General features: G+C 40.0%; 1 protein-coding gene across 1 annotated transcript in view; it reads left to right on the top strand.

The window, feature by feature from the left end:
* Nucleotides 1-18,059, top strand: part of LOC121385625 (beta-1,3-galactosyl-O-glycosyl-glycoprotein beta-1,6-N-acetylglucosaminyltransferase 3-like) — a 38,331-nt gene extending 20,272 nt beyond the window's left edge. Inside the window, exons 2-4 of the mRNA XM_041516372.1 lie at nucleotides 1,460-2,246; nucleotides 6,019-6,245; nucleotides 17,498-18,059. Coding sequence (XP_041372306.1) covers nucleotides 1,480-2,246; nucleotides 6,019-6,245; nucleotides 17,498-17,805 — 1,302 coding nt within the window. The 5' untranslated portion in view covers nucleotides 1,460-1,479 and the 3' untranslated portion in view covers nucleotides 17,806-18,059. The remainder of the gene's footprint in view (nucleotides 1-1,459; nucleotides 2,247-6,018; nucleotides 6,246-17,497) is intronic.
* Nucleotides 18,060-18,346: the final 287 nt, after the last annotated feature.

Genomic DNA, 18,346 nt, shown 5'->3' with positions numbered 1-18,346 from the left:
CGCAAACAATCAAAATGGTAATTCACAAGCAGGGTCGTCTGATTAAATCACTGGTTCAGTAGCGCGTATGCCCTCCATGTGTACCCACAACTGCAAGGCAACGCCTCCTCATTGACTGCCAGATGTGTGTAAAGACTGCATTAGGGATACAGCGACATTGTTCCACTAATGAGGCACCAGTTTCCTTCAAAGTTTGTAGAGGGTGTGCAGGTGTCTTCCCAGCACATCCCAGACGTGCTCGACGGGATTCAGGTGGGGTGACCTTGAAGGACAATCCATGATATTGATGCTCGCGTTCCTCAGGTAATCCCTTGTCAAGATGGCCGTGTGGGGTCTGGTGTTGTCCTGCTGAAAGATCAGGCCTGGACCATTAGTTGCCTTAAAGGGCTTAGGTTCCTGGGCCAGCACCTGGTCGTGGTATGCAGCAGCGTTCAGGTTGCCACAGATGACAGGATGTCGAGAACGTCCATTTCCACAGAAAGCATCCCAAATCATTACACTTCCACCATGACACAACACTGAACATGACGTTCACCACGTCGTCTCCAAACCATCTGCCTGCCATAGGCAAATCGCAGTGTGAATCTTGATTCATCGCTAAATACGACTCTATTCCATTCCCTCAGTGCAGTGGCACGTGTAAAACCACGTTTGCCTCAATGGTGCTGTGCACGTGCTATGGATCGGGTCATGTGGGCTGTGATGGGCTTCAAATGGAGTGTCGACATTGCCATTACAATATTTATTCCTGAAAAATACCTGCTTTCAACACTCATTGACCTTATTCACATTTTAGATTGTGAAGTTTTTAATTTGACTCAGTATATATAAATACAAATATAAAACAGTAAGGAAACAAGTAGGTTGTTTCTTTCTTCAACTTATTTTCGTGTTTATATCCAATTAAGGTTCAAGCACGCTGTCCTGGACACACCTCAGCTATAGCCACTATTAGAAACATACTGTCACAATTCATTAAAACAAAAAATAAAACATTTCCATGCAAGAAAACCAAAATAATCAGGGGGTGGTGACAGCTCGCTAGGTTCATCTCCTATATTTAGCACATAGTCAGTTATAACAAAACACAATTTCATCAGGGACTGGCATGCATAAACCTCAGCTGAAGATTCACAAACAACTGTGGCCATCGGCTATTCTTGAAGTAAGCGGAACGCGCCGGAAGTGGTTAGGGGACGTAACTCTGCCTATTTTTTTTCGCGAATTTCTAATAGAGGCTATCTGGGCTGTCTGTCCAGGACAGTGGGTTAGTTGTTAGTGAGAGAGAAGAGGGTGTAGTGGTCTTACGCCTACACAACGAGTCGTTAAAACTCTCTCTGGGTGGGAGCCGGTACCGGGCTGCGAACCCTGTACCTACCAGCCTTACGTCCGATGGCTTAACGACGACAGCACCAAGGCAGGTTTTAGTTTGTTGATGTTTTGTCTTATGTTGTTTCAGATCGACGGGGCGATGTGGATATGGCACACGACACGCACTGGGCGCACAGAATACTATTTGTTCTTCTCGTCATTTACGTAGTCGCCACTTTCATTCACTTTATCGTTCCCTGCAGTACTTGGAAAAACAGCTTCGACTATTTACGTCAAATAGTAGTCGTCGAGGGAAACAAAACAAGCAAGTCATCACAAACAAAATCTATGAAGCCAGAAAAGCAACTCGACGTCTGCTCGCGACTGATTGAAGGGGATTTGGCGGAAGTGCAGAGATCAGTTAATAGGAGCAGACGGCAGCCCAGAAGAGTGAAGCTTCTAGAAACATATCCGTCCTACACTGAAGACTGCAGCGCATATGTGAATGAAATGGGCTTTATTACAAATGGTGTATCTGGAGAAGAGAAAGAGTTTCCAATTGCGTTCACCATCCTGGCTTACAAGCACGCAGAACAGGTGGAGCGCCTCCTGCGGGCCGTGTATCGTCCTCACAACGTCTACTGTGTCCACGTCGACAGCAAGGCACCGGCCCTGTTCAAGGACGCCATTAGGTCGATCGTCAAGTGCCTGCCCAATGTGTTTCTCGCTCCCAGATCAATCAACGTGGTGTGGGGCACGTACTCCGTCTTGGAACCTGAACTGCTGTGCATGGACCGTTTACTGAAGCACAGGGTGAGGTGGAAGTACCTCATCAACCTCACCGGTCAGGAATTCCCGCTGAGGACGAACCGCGAGCTGGTCACGATCCTGCAGATATACAGAGGTGCTAATGACATTTCCGGAGGCTATAAAAGGTATTTTAAACGGCCTCGGTGCTGTATTAAGCTGATAGGTGCAGATTTCGCATCCCAATACTGGGATGATAATAATAATTTGAGACGTAATAAGTCGGGTTGGTTGGCAAGTTTGTTAGTACCCTGTCACTCACTTTTCTACGGTGAAGCTTAAGATGCTCTGTCCATGGCCGTGCTGTGTCACGTTGTCAACACATGAACTGACGCTACGAACAGTGGCAAATCATACATGGTCAACGGTGGGAGATGCATAATCTTCAGCTTGCCCCTCCACTCAGGTTCGGCTTCCGGCGCTTATGAAAAGCCAACTTTTAGTGTTTTTACACCTATAATTCTGAAATCTTTTAAAATCGGATTCTGCATTTCATGAACTTTGACAGGGGGCGGATTTTAACTCAGTCGGTTGAGTACTCGCTTAAAGGGACATTCCTGAGTTTGCTGCATTGTAAGATATTTCCGACTAATAAGATATTTCTACGATTAAACTTACATATTTAATATATTTTCTTGTTTAGAATATCAGTTTCTGTATATTCAATGTGTTTCTGGTCGTCTTAATATTTGTAAGAAGCCCAATCTGGATTTTGTCTTCAAATAATTTCGTACGTACGAAAAAACAATATTTTTGGAAATAATATGAAATTTAACCAAGTACATATATTAGAACGATTAGAAACACTTTTAATATACAGCCATTAATATTTTATGCAGAAAAAATATATTCGATATGTAATTACAATCGTTAAAAAGTCTCTGTTAATCGATAACATCTTAAATATTGCAGCAAACTCAGGAATGTCTCTTTAAGGTGCTTGCATCGCAAGATCCATTCAACTGATTGGCTTTTTTCTCGTTGCAACCAGTGTACCACAACTGGTGGTATTTGTGTTCTTGTCTGTGGGATAGTGAATGTAAAATATCCTTTGCTGCATCAGGAAAAACTAACCGATGATTAATTAATCAATGTACTCTAGTGTACTTTGACAAATTGTGAACAGCAGTTATCTTACCACAATCTATCTTTTAAAAATTAACAATGTATCCATTAAAACTCTAAGATTTTAGCGTAGGTAATTCTAACTTTCGTACCGTCAGGCAGAAACCCTGCAATCCATGGCACTGGGCGGGCGGTTCTTCGTGACAAGTACAAGTATACCACACAATCAAAGTCGACAACAGTAACATATGTGGTTGCAACTCCTACCTGCAGCGTATCAATCGACATATACACCATGGATATAAATCATACCACCCCTCACCCTTAAAATAAATCAGAAAAATGGGGGGTTAAGCTGCTCATTGCAGAGATAACGGGTAGCGTCTATGACTACCCTAGTTCTGCACATAGCTAATTCGAAACCGAGTTGTAAAAGTTGTAAAAGTAGTAGTTACAAAATTAGCGGTGGTTACCCTGTCAAAAGTGTGGGCTAACTCCAAATATATGTTTTGGGGTTCAAAGATTTCAACTGTACACACTAGGATAGTGTGGGATAGTAAACAAAATTATTTCAGATGATAATCCATAATAAATTACAATAGTGTTCATTTTTATACAACTAACTTGAAAAAGGTCAAAGACCCTATACAGTTACTGTGTTATTTGTATTTGTATTCAACCTGATTTGGATACATGGGAAATGTAATGAAACTTATCTGATAAATGTTTAACACATCGATAGTGAAATAACACAGGCTGAGACTGTCCTACTTGGGCTCTGAGTCAGTTAGTGAATTGGACTAGCGTTCTTATTCTGGGAACGGGGCGTAGCCCAGTGGTACAGCGCTCGCTTGATGCATGGTCGGTTTCGGATCTATTCCCGTCGGTGGGCCCATTGGGCTATTTCTCGTTTCAGCCAGTGCACCATGGTTGGTATATCTGGGGCTGTGGTGTGTGCTATCCTATCTATGGGATGGGGCATATAAAAGATCCTTTACTACTAATGGAAAGATGTAGCGAGTTTCCTCTCTAAGACTATATGTCATATTAACCGAATGTTTGACATCCAACAGCCAATGATTAATAAATCAATGTGCTCCATATTCTGTACACTTAAGTCTGACATCATTTTAACATAAAATGTGGTTCAAACAAACATCTTTAGGTGTTATTACACTCTCAAAGATTTTGCATCAGATCCTGTGAATATATGCAGAGGTATATCAATCTGGCTACCATCCTTAGAATAAAAGGGTTTTTTTTACCGTCTCCTCTTTATCCCAGGATCCTCATCTACATTGTGTGCAACGTGTAAACAACAACATACTTGTATCTAGCGTCAATACCAACAACATCAGTTATACCAGACATTCTAAGTTGGGAATAGATGTGTACAATTTAATATATTTTCATGCTGAAATTGGGATTCAACTAATTTGGTGTCATCTACATCAAAAAATTAATTCCAACAGCTATGTCTTACTGAATAAGCAAGTAATAAGTTAAACGACAAAATAGTTACCATATTCAATAGCATACCTGTGGAAGGCAAGAGTCAAACACACATTCCCGTGAATCACTGTCAGGTTTTCATCAGTATAAGGACCGGCCTCGGTGGCGTCGTGGTTAAGCCATCGGTCTACAGGTTGGTAGGTACTGGGTTCGGATCCCAGTCGAGGCATGGGATTTTTGATCCAGATACCGACTCCAAACCCTGAGTGAGTGCTCCGCAAGGCTCAATGGGTAGGTGTAAACCACTTGCACCGACCAGTGATCCATAACTGGTTCAACAAAGGCCATGGTTTGTGCTATCCTGCCTGTGGGGAGCGCAAATAAAAGATCGCGTGCTGTCTGTCGTAAAAGAGTATCCTATGTGGCGACAGCGGGTTTTCTCTAAAAAAAACAGTGTTAGAATGGCCATATGTTTGATGTCCCAATAGCCGATGATAAGATAAAAAAAATCAATGTGCTCTTGTGGCGTCGTTAAATAAAACAAACTTTACTTTACTGTAAAAGGAATACCATTCTCCAGGATACAACATTCTTCCTACCACCGTAGTACCAAGTCTGGTTTGACAAACCTGCACAGACATAGTTCGATAGACATTTAGACTAGTAACGACACCAACTCATAAACCATAGACTTAAGCATGGTGTTTGTGAAAGTGTAGCATATCCTGCCTCACCGGTGGCACCCATCATGAACACAGTCTACAGTTGGCAAGTATATCGTGATCATCAGTGATGACAAATATATGCACACTATATTAACCATTCTATAAAAGTTTAAACTAGATCATAACATCAGATATTACAATTGGTAATGTGTTATATCGAGAAATGGCATCTGAATATCTATCGTAACTCTTTTAAACAGATTCAGGCATCCTTGAAAAAAAAAAGTCCAAAGAAGCATCTATGCCAGAATGACATGGCATTGTTTGAAATCGGCGCATATTGAACCTGCGCTATTATGCATCTCAGTAGTTAATATGTAGCATAAAATAAAATTATAAAATTGATTTTTTTTAAATTTTTGTTTTTTAATTTAAAATCAGATTTCCTAACCCAGTCACAGTTGCAAGCACTTAACCTACGTGAATCAGTTAAAAATTGAAGACAAAATAATAGATCTTGTATTGTCAGAATGATTGGTCTCAGAAGTAAAACAAATTCAGCTGTCCAAGTCGTAAAGGCCAAATCGCCAGAGAATTCTCTCTCCGTCATTTGTGTTTGCAATTTTAGTTACAATGAATATATACAAACAATGAAGTGTTTCTTTGTCAAAGAATATTATCAATTTCTTTTTTTTCTTTTTTTTACTTCTTTGTTTAGAGCAAACACTCACCGATGGAAGAACATTGATCAAGTGCCTCACGGGATTGTTCCGAGGAAAGGTTCCGTCCATATAGCGGCGTCGCGCGGCTATGTCCAGTATGTGAGGAGCAACAAAACCGCCATGGACTTCCTGGACTGGGTTAAGAAAACAAAAGTACCTGATGAAACATTCTTTGCAACGTTCAATTATAATCCACACTTGAAGGTTCCTGGCTCCTATAAAGGTATGGTCGCACTGCGCATGCGCACATATAATTTACAAAATCGAGAGAGAGAGAGAGAGAGAGAGAGAGAGAGAGAGAGAGAGAGAGAGAGAGAGAGAGAGAGAGAGAGCAGAGGCGGATCTAATTTTGCGACAGTTACACTTTTATTATATATTAATTTTCATTTTTTTTACGATCCCCCTCCAAACCTCCCCCAAGGTTCCCGTGGCATGCCGTCTCATGTCATTGCCCCTCCCCCCCCTCCCCCCCCCCGTAAATGGATTTTCTGGGTCAGTCACTGGAGAGAGAGAGGAGGGAGAGGGAGAGAGAGAGAGGGGGAGGAAAGAGAGAGAGAGAGAGAGAGAGAGAGAGAGAGAGAGAGAGAGAGAGAGAGAGAGAGAGAGAGAGAGTGAGAGAGAGAGAGAGAGAGAGAGAGAGTGAGTGAGTGAGTGAGTGAGTGAGTGAGAGTTACAGAGATTCTGAGACACGCAGAAAAAGAGGTGGCTAATTTTGCGACAGTTATACTTTTATTATATATTAATTTTAATTTTTTTACGATCCCCCTCCAAACCTCCCCTAAGGTTCCCGTGGCATTCCGCCTCATGTCATTGTCCCAACCCCCCGTAAATGGATTTTCTGGATCAGCCACTGGGGGGGGGGGGGGGGGGGGGAGAGAGAGAGAGAGAGAGAGAGAGAGAGAGAGAGAGAGAGAGAGAGAGAGAGAGAGAGAGAGAGAGAGAGAGAGAGAGAGAGAGTGAGTGAGAGTTACAGAGATTCTGAGACACGCAGAAAAAGAGGTGGCTAGGGGATAGTTTGGCGCTGGGGCTGTCAGATTTATTGGGTCATCGTCCCCGCCACTGCTCTCTCCCTTGGCACAGTGGCACATAGATACGATAACGTGGCGCTGACATCGACACGGTCTTCTGTTCAGCCCTACGAGATGAGGCATAATTATACCTATGTATAACAAAAACAAAGTTCAGTGTAATTGAGACGTAGGATAAAGCTTCCATTACAATACCGTTGCTAAGTGCCACAGTGCTTTCTCTCACTGGGACTCCAACTGTAGTTTAGCGTGATAAAAGCAGTTGCTGTACAGGTGTGTATGTACGTGAGAAAAAGAAATGTATTTAGTTATAATCGATAGTCAATCTCTCATTGGAACAGGCCAAGTTGACGATTCAAGGGTGTACAGTTAGATTGTAGCCAGGTATTTTTTCAAGAAATACTAAATATAGTTAGTTCTGTAGAAAAACGATTCAGTTTACAATGGACATAATCATATTGTTTTTGAGATTTGCGGGTGTTATTGTCTAGTTGATGCACGCAAATGTTGCATGTTTCACCTCAGGCTAACGTCTTCGGTCAAACATGACATTTGCGGGATCAAATAGCCAATAACACCCGCAAATCTAAAAACTCCATATGGTTACCTCCTACTTGGAACAGGCCACGTTGACGGTTTAAAGGTCTACAGTTAGATTGTAGCCAGGTATGTTTTTCAAGAAATTAAATATAGAGTTACTTCCGTAGAAAAACGATTCAGTTTACAATGGATATATCCATATGGAGCTTTTAGATTTGCGGGTGTTATTGTCTGTTTGATGCCCGCGAATGTTTCATTAGTTGATGAAAGTGAGATCCACAATACTATAGTATTTTTGCTGTCCAGTAGTCTAAATGAATATAATAATGGTCCTAGAGCTGGGATCAATCTCAGATATGCTGGGTGTGTCTTGTCTGATTCACGGTTCACTGCAAAAAGGCAGAGCGCGCATACTGTTGGCTAACTCTTTGGACACGTGAACTGTTCCAGCCAATCATCGAGCTCCACCTTCCTGCCAAGCCTCTATGCTGCCAGTTCCTTACAGACCGGGGCCCCGTTCCACGAGAGAATTGTAGCTAATGTTAATTGTAGTGACTTACGGTGAATTGTAGTGACTTACGGTGAATTGTGACTTACGGTGAATTGTAGTGACTTACTGTGACTTACGGTGAATTGTAGTGACTTACAGTGAATTGTGACTTACGGTGAATTGTAGTGACTTACGGTGAATTGTAGTGACTTACAGTGAATTGTAGCTAATGTTAGTTGTAGTGACTGACAGTGAATTGTAGCTAATGTTAGTTGTAGTGACTTACAGTGAATTGTAGCTAATGTTAATTGTAGTGACGTACAGTGAATTGTAGCTAATGTTAATTGCAGTGACTTACAGTGAATTGTAGCTAATGTTAATTGTAGTGACTTACAGTGAATTGTAGCTAATGTTAACTGTACTGACTTACAGTGAATTGTAGCTAATGGTAACTGTAGTGACTTACAGTGAATTGTAGCTAATGGTAACTGTAGCTAATGTTAACTGTAGTGACTTACAGTGAATAATACAACTGGCACCGTAAACGTTACAGCCGTTCCACGATAGAATTGTAGCTAATGTTAATTGTAGTGACTTACAGTGAATTTTACAACTGGCACCGTAAACGTTACAGCCGTTCCACGATAGAATTGTAGCTAATGTTAATTGTAGTGACTTACAGTGAATTTTACAACTGGCACCGTAAACGTTACAGCCGTTCCACGATGGAATTGTAGCTAATGTTAATTGTAGTGACTTACAGTGAATTTTACAACTGGCACCGTAAACTTTACAGCCGTTCCACGAAAGAATTGTAGCTAATGTTAATTGCAGTGACTTACAGTGAATTTTACAACTGGCACCGTAAACTTTACAGCCGTTCCACGAAAGAATTGTAGCTAATGTTAAGTGTAGTGACTTACAGTGAATTTTACAACTGGCACCGTAAACTTTACAGCCGTTCCACAAAGCAACCTTACGGTAGTCGTAAATGCCCCTTTAATGATTAAAATAGTCTTTACGAAGAAGTACGAATTAGTTAAATAATGAATAGGTTACTGACTTTTCGGAAAATCTTGGATGTATTCATTGGTCATCCATAAAGTAACTTTGTCAGTTTATTTATTTAAAAAACTTATTAAGCAAAGTGAATTGTGACATAATTTGTTTGATTTGCTGTATAGTGTATGTACTGAAAACATTAGAATAACGTCACGTATTTATAAGACGTCCTCATTTTCTGAAGAAAAAAAAATGAAACAATTACTGTAGATTTTTGCAGTGCTTACGTGAAAGCAAAAGTAGGATTAACACTTTTTACTCGTTATGGGGAATACAAAATATACAGTGAAATAGATTTAAACTATCTAGCTCATACTTCATAATTTTATTATCAAGTTAATCTTTAAATGAAAGATATAGAGGTGTGCAACTGACAGTCCTTAGTTGTATGGTCTACTGCTGGTGCATATTTGAGCATAGACCTGAACTAAGTTTGTGACGGTACATGCTCTTAATTTCTTTTCGCCTGTGGCGATATTAATTGTTTTAGAAGGCCGTGTGCAGTTCCAAATGCACTTAGCCAGATGGGCAACTTGTTACGTGATACCTTTGCGCGACGGTCATCGAGCTTTTTTAATACACACCCAGCGCAGGTGTGGAGGCCATGTGGATAGTAGTTACGTAATATCTCCGGTAGTGCTGTTTATGGCCAGGGGATTGCTCGCGGAAGGGCGACAGCCAGTCTGACGATCAGAGAAAAATATGCCGGCATGGTGGCTGTGGAAAATCCACATGATACGTGAGATACCGCCTTGTACCCCCAGGCGATATTCGCTGTCTCTGAGAGTTTTGAATAAATAGCTAGGATTTTAGATATATCGAGGAGAAACGATAGGAAGGCTCCAGGGGATCGCTGTCCGTCCACTGAACGATCTATATTAGTTCAGACGGGACTTTGGTAAATATATATTTTCTGCTCTGTGTATAACCTTGATGTGATTGATGTGACTTTAAATATTTAATACTGTATTATACCAATATTATTTAGACGGTGCTGCCGGTTATCTGCCGCAGTATTCTGTAGGCTCACTGTCCTAAATAATTATAAAAAGCTTAACCAGTCATCCTAGAGGACCCAGGTAAACTGTATGTTAGTGTCTTTATGGTGATAGGTACAGTATTAATTCTGTATTACAAGGTTATTGAATGAGTAGTTAGGGTTTAATTAAAAATTAACCAGTTAGGAATAGAGTTGAAATTCCTTTATTAATTAAGTTCTCCTGGAAGCGTTTCTCCATTATCCACGTGTGTGTGTTAGCGTTTCTCAATTATCACACGTGTGGGTGTCGTGTCACGGTGAAGTGATTAGCATATTGTGTAAACTAGACACCTAGAGATTAACTAATTAAGTGATCAGTTTTGGGTTGTTATTATTTGTTGTTGTTAATTAACTACTGCGGCAGTACATTTGTCAGCGTAGGTTAATACAGATTCCAAAGTGTATTGTGTTTTTGTTGTGTTTTCTAGTGAACTAACGTGCTATAATAATATATACTTTATATAAGATCTTATCTCTGATCATACCTAGACGAGCCACATTAGGGTATAACCGCCCGTTACAGAGAGATCTAATAGATATACAGTTAGGAGAGATATTTGGACAATCGTGTTTTATTCAGTTACGGATATTATAGAATCCCCGTGACAGGAGTGGAACATTGGGGCGCTCGTCCCGGATCTGAAACGGGACATGCATATTTAAAAAAAGTATTGTTTGTAAATGGGGGCTTTATAAATTATTTTTACATATTACCAGAAGTAGCAACGTTGTTCACTAGTAAATTAATTAATAATAAGTGCGTCATATCTAAACATGGATAATAATTTGTTGGATAGGCCTACGCTCAGTGTAGTGGAGATTAAGCGAGCACGTAAGGCCGAATTAGTTGAAATCGCAGGTGAGCGAGAAATTGATTTAACATCAGCTAAAACCTTAGGAGATATAAGGACAATTATTATCCAGGAAGTTTTTGGTGATAGTCCTGTTATGAAAGAAAGTGAGATTGTTCCAGAGATAGAGATAAATGACTTGAGTATGGAACAACAGTTAGCTTTTAAAAAAGCTTGAGTACGAAAGAGAAGAACGTGCATTAGATAGAGAGAGAGAGAGAAAGAGAAGAGAGTGATAGAGTGATAGAGAGAAAGAAGATAGAAGAGAGAGAGAGAGAGAGAGAGAGAGAGAGAGAGAGAAGAGAGAGAGAGATAGAGAAGATAGACATAGGGATAGAGAAAGAGAAGAGAGGGACAGAGAGAGGGAGAGAGAAAGAGAAGATAGAGATGGAGAAAAAGAAGATAGGGATAGAGAGAGGGAGAGAGAAAGAGAAGAGAGGGGTAGAGAAGAGAGAGATAGGGATAGAGAATTCCAGTTAGCAAAATTAAAAGTGGAACATGAGTTAAAGTTGAATACTGAAGAAGTTAGACGTGAGGCAGGAAATGGTTTTAACATGTCGGAGGCTTATAGATCAGTGCCTGTATTTGATGACCAGGAGGTAGATATGTTCTTTCAACTTTTTGAACGGGCCGCTAAGCAGCTAAATTGGCCGCAGTCTAAGTGGACATTGTTAGCCGTGTCTAAGTTTAAGGGGAAGGCTAGTGTAGCTTATAATTCAATGAGTGACGAGCGAGCAAGTCAGTATGACCTAGTTACGGCTGCAGTGTTGAGGGCTTATGAATTACGACCTGGGGATTATCGTTTACGGTATAGCGAGTTGAGAAAAACGTAGGGTGTCTTATAGTGAGTTTGTGGCTAAGAAGGCAGGGATGTTTGATAAATGGGTGGTGTCTCATCAGGTAGAGTCATATACCGAGTTACGGGAGTTGTTGATCTTACAGGACATTAAAAATGGATTACCAGTTAGCTTACGTATTCATTTAGAGGATCGTGATGTCAAAAAGATAGAGGAGGCAGGCATAGTGGCAGATGATTACGTGTTAATACACAAAGCTCAGGCAGTACAGGGTAGCTCTATACAACAGGGTGATAAGAAGAATTTTCAGCCAGGTTTTTCCCGAGAAAGTAACTATCGGGGAGAGTCATCTAGTTGGTCAGCTAGTCAGGCAAGGAATGCACCTGGTGGGCAAAGTAAGGATAGGCCTGCATTATCAGCCAATGCACGAACTTTTCGTCCACATTGCAGTTACTGTAAAAAGGATAACCATCTTGTCGGGGACTGTTTTAAAAGGAAACGCGATAATGCGCAAGTGGTCGGTTTAGTGTGGTCAGCTCCGTTAGCGAGAGAGTTAATGGTTGGTCCCATGGCAGAAAAAGTAAACCCGTATGTGTCCACTGGTATGGTTTGTGATGTGAAACAAGAATTGAGTCCTAAGGCAATATCAATCTATCGAGACACAGGCTGTAGTCAGTCGCTGATCACGTCAGAGTGTTTAGCTGGTATAGAAAATTCATATACAGAACGTAGTTTGGCCTTAACCTCAGTTACTGGAGAAAAAATGGTTGTCCGGTTACATAAGGTTTTCTTGTGTTCGAAGTTTGTGACGGGACCATTCGTTATGGGTGTTGCGAAGGACTTGCCTGTTGAAAACATAGGAGTTTTGTTGGGTAATGATTTGACTAGTCAATGTTGTCAGCCGAAATGTGACCAATTGTTAATTAAAGACAGCCCTTTACTAGTAGGAGAGAGTGAGGTTGATGAGATTAGATATCCTGAGTGTGTAATGACTAGGGCTATGGCCAGTAGGTTAACACGATACCCAGAGGATATTTGTGATTTGTCTGATACGCGTGTGAGCCATGAAATTGAAGTGGATGAGGTTATCAGTAAATTGGTAGATAAGTCAACTGACGAATTAAATGTGGTGGAACCTGTTGATCTCCCGCAAGGGTAAATGAACCAGTTGTGTTTGATAGGAAGGCTAGGAAGCAACTGAGCCATGCTCAGAGCAAAATAAAATCAGTGTTTGATAGGAAGGCTAGGAGTCGGGAATTTAAACCAGGGGATAAGGTGCTGCTGTACCTTCCTGTTAAACGGGGTTCATTGCGGAACAGGTATTTCGGGCCCTATGTTGTGCACAAACGGGTTAATGAGACAGGGTATGTGATAAACACTCCTGATAGGGTTAGGAAAAGTAGGTATTGTCACATCAATTTGCTAAAAGGTTATTTTGACAGACTGCCGATAGTTCCAGTGATATCGGTCCAAATTGAGGGTCACTCAATTTTCCCTGTAATGACGTCAAGACTGTCGAGAGAAAATTAACCAACAGCCAGATTCTAGCAGACTTGAACCCCCAGCGAGCAAAGTTGACTACGTCGAAACAAGACAATGTTTCCATTTGTCAGGACCTTCCAACGGTTACCAATACCTTAAGCCAAGATGTGCGCTTGGAACCCAACGCTACCCCGATTCGACAGCATGCCTATCGGAGAAAACCTGGAAAACGTGCGACACTGAAAAAGAAAGAAACGAAGTTCCAGTGGTCAGGTAAATGCGAGAAGTCATTCAACCGTCTCAAGCAGATGCGCTACTCGTCTCCCGTGATGGCAGCACCAGACTACCGAATGCCGTTCAAGCTAGCTGTGGATGCCAGTGACGTGGGTGCTGGAGCTGTGCTGTTCCAAGAAGACGAATACGGACTGGACCATCCTAATGAAAGCCTCCAACCAGAGAGTTTGAGATGGAGTCTTCTTCTGCAAGAATACCCAATTACCATTGAACATATCAAGGGCACATCCAATGTAATCGCTGATGCCCTGTCCCGAAGTTGAACGTTATGATAATGTGTTGACATTCTTGATTTCTGTTTTGTTTTTATATATTTTATTTGTATACCAGGGACTCAGAGACTCAGTGTGATTAATGGTAGTCACCTTATTATTACATGTGTTATAAATGCCCGTATGCGTTGGTTAACGCACCTTTTTTTTTTAATGTAGTATATTTCCCTATTCCTAGAGTAGAGGAAATATCCTTTTTGAGGTGGGGGTGTGTGACGGTACATGCTTTTAATTTCGTTTCGCCTGTGGCGATATTAATTGTTTTAGAAGGCCGTGTGCAGTTCCAAATGCACTTAGCCAGATGGGCAACTTGTTACGTGATACCTTTGCGCGACGGTAATCGAACTTTTCTAATACACACCCAGCACAGGTGTGGAGGCCATGTGGCTAGTAGTTACGTAATATCTCCGGTAGTGCTGTTTATGGCTAGGGGATTGCTCGCGGAAGGGCGAGAGCCAGTCTGACGATCAGAGAAAAATATGCCGGCATGGTGGCTGTGGAAAATCCACATGATACATGAGGTACCGCCTTGTACCCCCAGGCGATATTCGCTGTCTCTGAGAGTTTTGAATAAATAGCTAGGATTTTAGATATATCGAGGAGAAACGATAGGAAGGCTCCAGGGGATCGCTGTCCGTCCACTGAACGATCTATATTAGTTCAGACGGGACTTTGGTAAATATATATTTTCTGCTCTGGGTATAACCTTGATGTGATTGATGTGACTTTAAATATTTTAATACTGTATTATACCAATATTATTTAGACGGTGCTGCCGGTCATCTGCCGCAGTATTCTGTAGGCTCACTGTCCTAAATAATTATAAAAAGCTTAACCAGTCATCCTAGAGGACCCAGGTAAACTGTATGTTATTGTCTTTATGGTTATAGGTACCAGTATTAATTCTGTATTACAAGGTTATTGAATGAGTAGTTAGGGTTAATTAAAAATTAACCAGTTAGGAATAGAGTTGAAATTCCTTTATTAATTAAGTTCTCCTGGAAGCGTTTCTCCATTATCACACGTGTGTGTGTTAGCGTTTCTCAATTATCACACGTGTGGGTGTTGTGTCACGGTGAAGTGATTAGCATATTGTGTAAACTAGACACCTAGAGATTAACTAATTAAGTGATCAGTTCTGGGTTGTTATTATTTGTTGTTGTTAATTAACTACTGCGGCAGTACATTTGTCAGCGTAGGTTAATACAGATTCCAAGGTGTATTGTGTTTTTGTTGTGTTTTCTAGTGAACTAACGTGCTATAATAATATATACTTTATATAAGATCTTATCTCTGATCATACCTAGACGAGCCACATTAGGGTATAACCGCCCGTTACAGAGAGACCTAATAGATATACAGTTAGGAGAGATATTTGGACAATCGTGTTTTATTCAGTTACGGGTATTATAGAATCCCCCGTGACAAAGTTGTTTCTGGATACCATATTCAAACAGCATATATGTGTGTCCAGGACAGCGTGTTTGGGTCTTAATATAAGCATGAAAATAACTATATAAATGAATGAATGAATAAATCTTTAACTTAATATTTAAATAAAAATTAAAATTCAGTATCGGACTTTAGTGTATTTTTTAAACTGTCTGACCGGCCGTATCTAACGTTTATCAATGTTCCCAGAAATACAGAATTATTCTAATAGGTCTTTAATAGTTGTAGGTTGAAATGTTTTTTGTTGTTTTTTTTAATTAAGGAAATATGAATTACGTACGTTTGCTAACAAGTAGTGGCAGTTTCAAGAATAATAGTGTTTCATGGATCCAGTCTTGAATACCATTGGTGTTACACATTGTCATTGGTGTTACTCAAGAATATTTTAACTGTCATTTCTCTAGAAATTTTATTTTTGAAATTTAAATTGTTTATTAACGAAAGCATATCTTCCACCTTTGTGACGTTGATGAAATTAATTTTGATAGACTCCATATTTTTAAATAATCAAAACTGCCACAGTGTATAATGCAAGTCACATATAGAATGTGTGTGTGAAAATGCAAAATTACACCCTTGTTATTCCATATATTATGTTATTAAGGACACCCAAATAACACATCCATGTGCTCTTGATCACTATAAACCAACTGGAACACACTGCTGAATAATACCACTTGTCCGGTAACACCAATGACATAATGTGCTTGTTCGTGGAGAACAAACATGGTGAATAATTGTTGTGTGAAGTGGCGGATCTAAATTATACAGTTGTGCTAAATAATAATAATAATAATAATAATAATAATAATGTTAATAATGTTTCTAAAAATCCAAAGAGCATCTTGTATGAAAGGGGAGGTTCGATCACCACCCCACCCCCTTATCTGCTTGTGCGCTTTAACTCAATGTTACGTATCCGCGTTAAGTTTTATAAATAGTCAGTAAGTCCTAGATTAAAGGGACATTCCTCAGTTTGCTGCAATTTTTTAAGATGTTATCGACTAATAAAATATGTCTACAATTAAACTTACTTGTACCACGCTTTGGTGTCGGTCCCTTTGATTTTACACGTGGTATATCCCATAGTTAGACCACGGGCGTGTCTGACCTAAATTTTAGCGATTGCTGAATGGCTGAAGAAAGTTACGCCTACAGGTCACATATAGTTCAGTAGGAAGTAAATTAGAACATTGTTTTAAAAAGTAACACTTTCACTAACATTACTAATAAAGCTACAATATAAATCCGTAATGGGGGCGTGGTACAAGCTAGTTACATCATCCTTTTCAGACAGATTTGTCTAGATAGACCACGGTTATTGCGGCCGTTGAGTGACGGGTGTAATGATCGAGGGCGTAGTTTAACTAGACAAATCTCTCGGAAAAGGATGATGTAACTATAACATATTAAATATATTTTCTTGTTTAGAATATTAGTGGCTGTATATTCGAAGTGTTTCTGATTGTTCTAACATTTTATTTCCTAAAAAAAAAAAAAAAAATCGTATGTACGAAATTATTTGAAGACAAAATCCAGTTTGGGCTTCATGCAAATATTAAGACGACCAGAAACACAATGAATATACAGACACTGATATTCTAAACTGGAAAAATATTTAATATGTAAGTTTAATCGTAGAAATATTTTATTAGTCGAAAACATCTTACAATGCAGCAAACTCAGGATGTCCCTTTAATTACACTTAAATATTCCATTCAATGCATGTTTTCACTGATACCAAATCGCTAAATTATTTGTGCTACACCGGATGTAGAGAAAGAACTCTTCTTTGTTGTATTCTAACACGAACTGGGCACCTCCGATAGCCAATATCACGTGCTACACAGAATGTAAAGAAAACACTCTTCTTCATTGTATTCTAACACGAACCTAGTGCCTCTGATAGCCAATATCACGTGGTATACCGGATGTAGAGAAACCGACTCTTCTTCATTGTATTCTAACATGAACCGAGCGCCTCCGATAGCCAATATCACGTGGTATACCGGATGTAGAGAAACCGACTCTTCTTTATTGTATTCTAACACGAACCTAGTGCCTCTGATAGCCAATATCACGTGGTATACCAGATGTCGAGAAACCGACTCTTCTTCATTGTATTCTAACACGAACCTCCTAGTCAACGATTTTTGTCAATGTTTCAGGCGAGGTGGACGACGGGAAACGGGTATATCTGACACGGTACAAGGTTTGGCTGGCTTTGAAAGACGTCGAGTGCCATTCGGCTAAATACGTTCGCGAGGTCTGCATCTTCGGAATCGGCGATCTACACACACTGACCACGGTGCCGCACTTGTTTGCCAACAAGTTTCACTGGGAGTTTCAGCCTCTTGTACTCGACTGTCTGGAGAAATGGTATTTTGACAAGGTGTCAGCTGAAAAAAGAGGAATATTCACGTTTAATACAACAATATACGAACAAAGACATTTTATAAAGAACGCCTTCATATGACCATGATATCCTGTGCGATCTATACAAATATGTATGAGATTTGAAGTCCAATATCTGGAAATCTAAAACAAGTGAAATCATCAGTTGGTGAATGCTATGGCTTTCTCTTGTGTTGTATCCAATCTAGGAATGATATAACGAACTAATGGATGTTTAACGACACCTCAGCATGAAAAACAAATGGGTATCAAACAAATGTAAGTATATGTGTGTATATGAAATACAAAAGAAAACATCCATCAATATAATAATACCAGGAACGTGTTGTTTGTTGTTTTTGTTTGTCTTTTTTGTTGTTGGTGGTGGTGTTTGTTGTTGTGGGGTGTATTTTTTTTGTATTTTGTTATGAGCCACACAAGTTAATCTAAAGCAAGTAATATTAATTAATCATCGGCTATTGGATGTTAAACATTTGATAATTGTAACACAATCTTCAAAGGAAACCTGCTCAACTATTTCATTAACATCAACAGATTTTTTTTTTAGTATGCATTTTCCCAGAGGCAGTACAGGACATACCATGGTCTTTAACATACCAGTC

Source organism: Gigantopelta aegis, chromosome 11 (genome assembly GCF_016097555.1).
Source record: "Gigantopelta aegis isolate Gae_Host chromosome 11, Gae_host_genome, whole genome shotgun sequence".
Lineage (NCBI taxonomy): Eukaryota > Metazoa > Mollusca > Gastropoda > Neomphalida > Peltospiridae > Gigantopelta > Gigantopelta aegis.
Note: the sequence above shows the minus strand (reverse complement) of the source record. Positions and strands in the feature narration are given on the sequence as shown.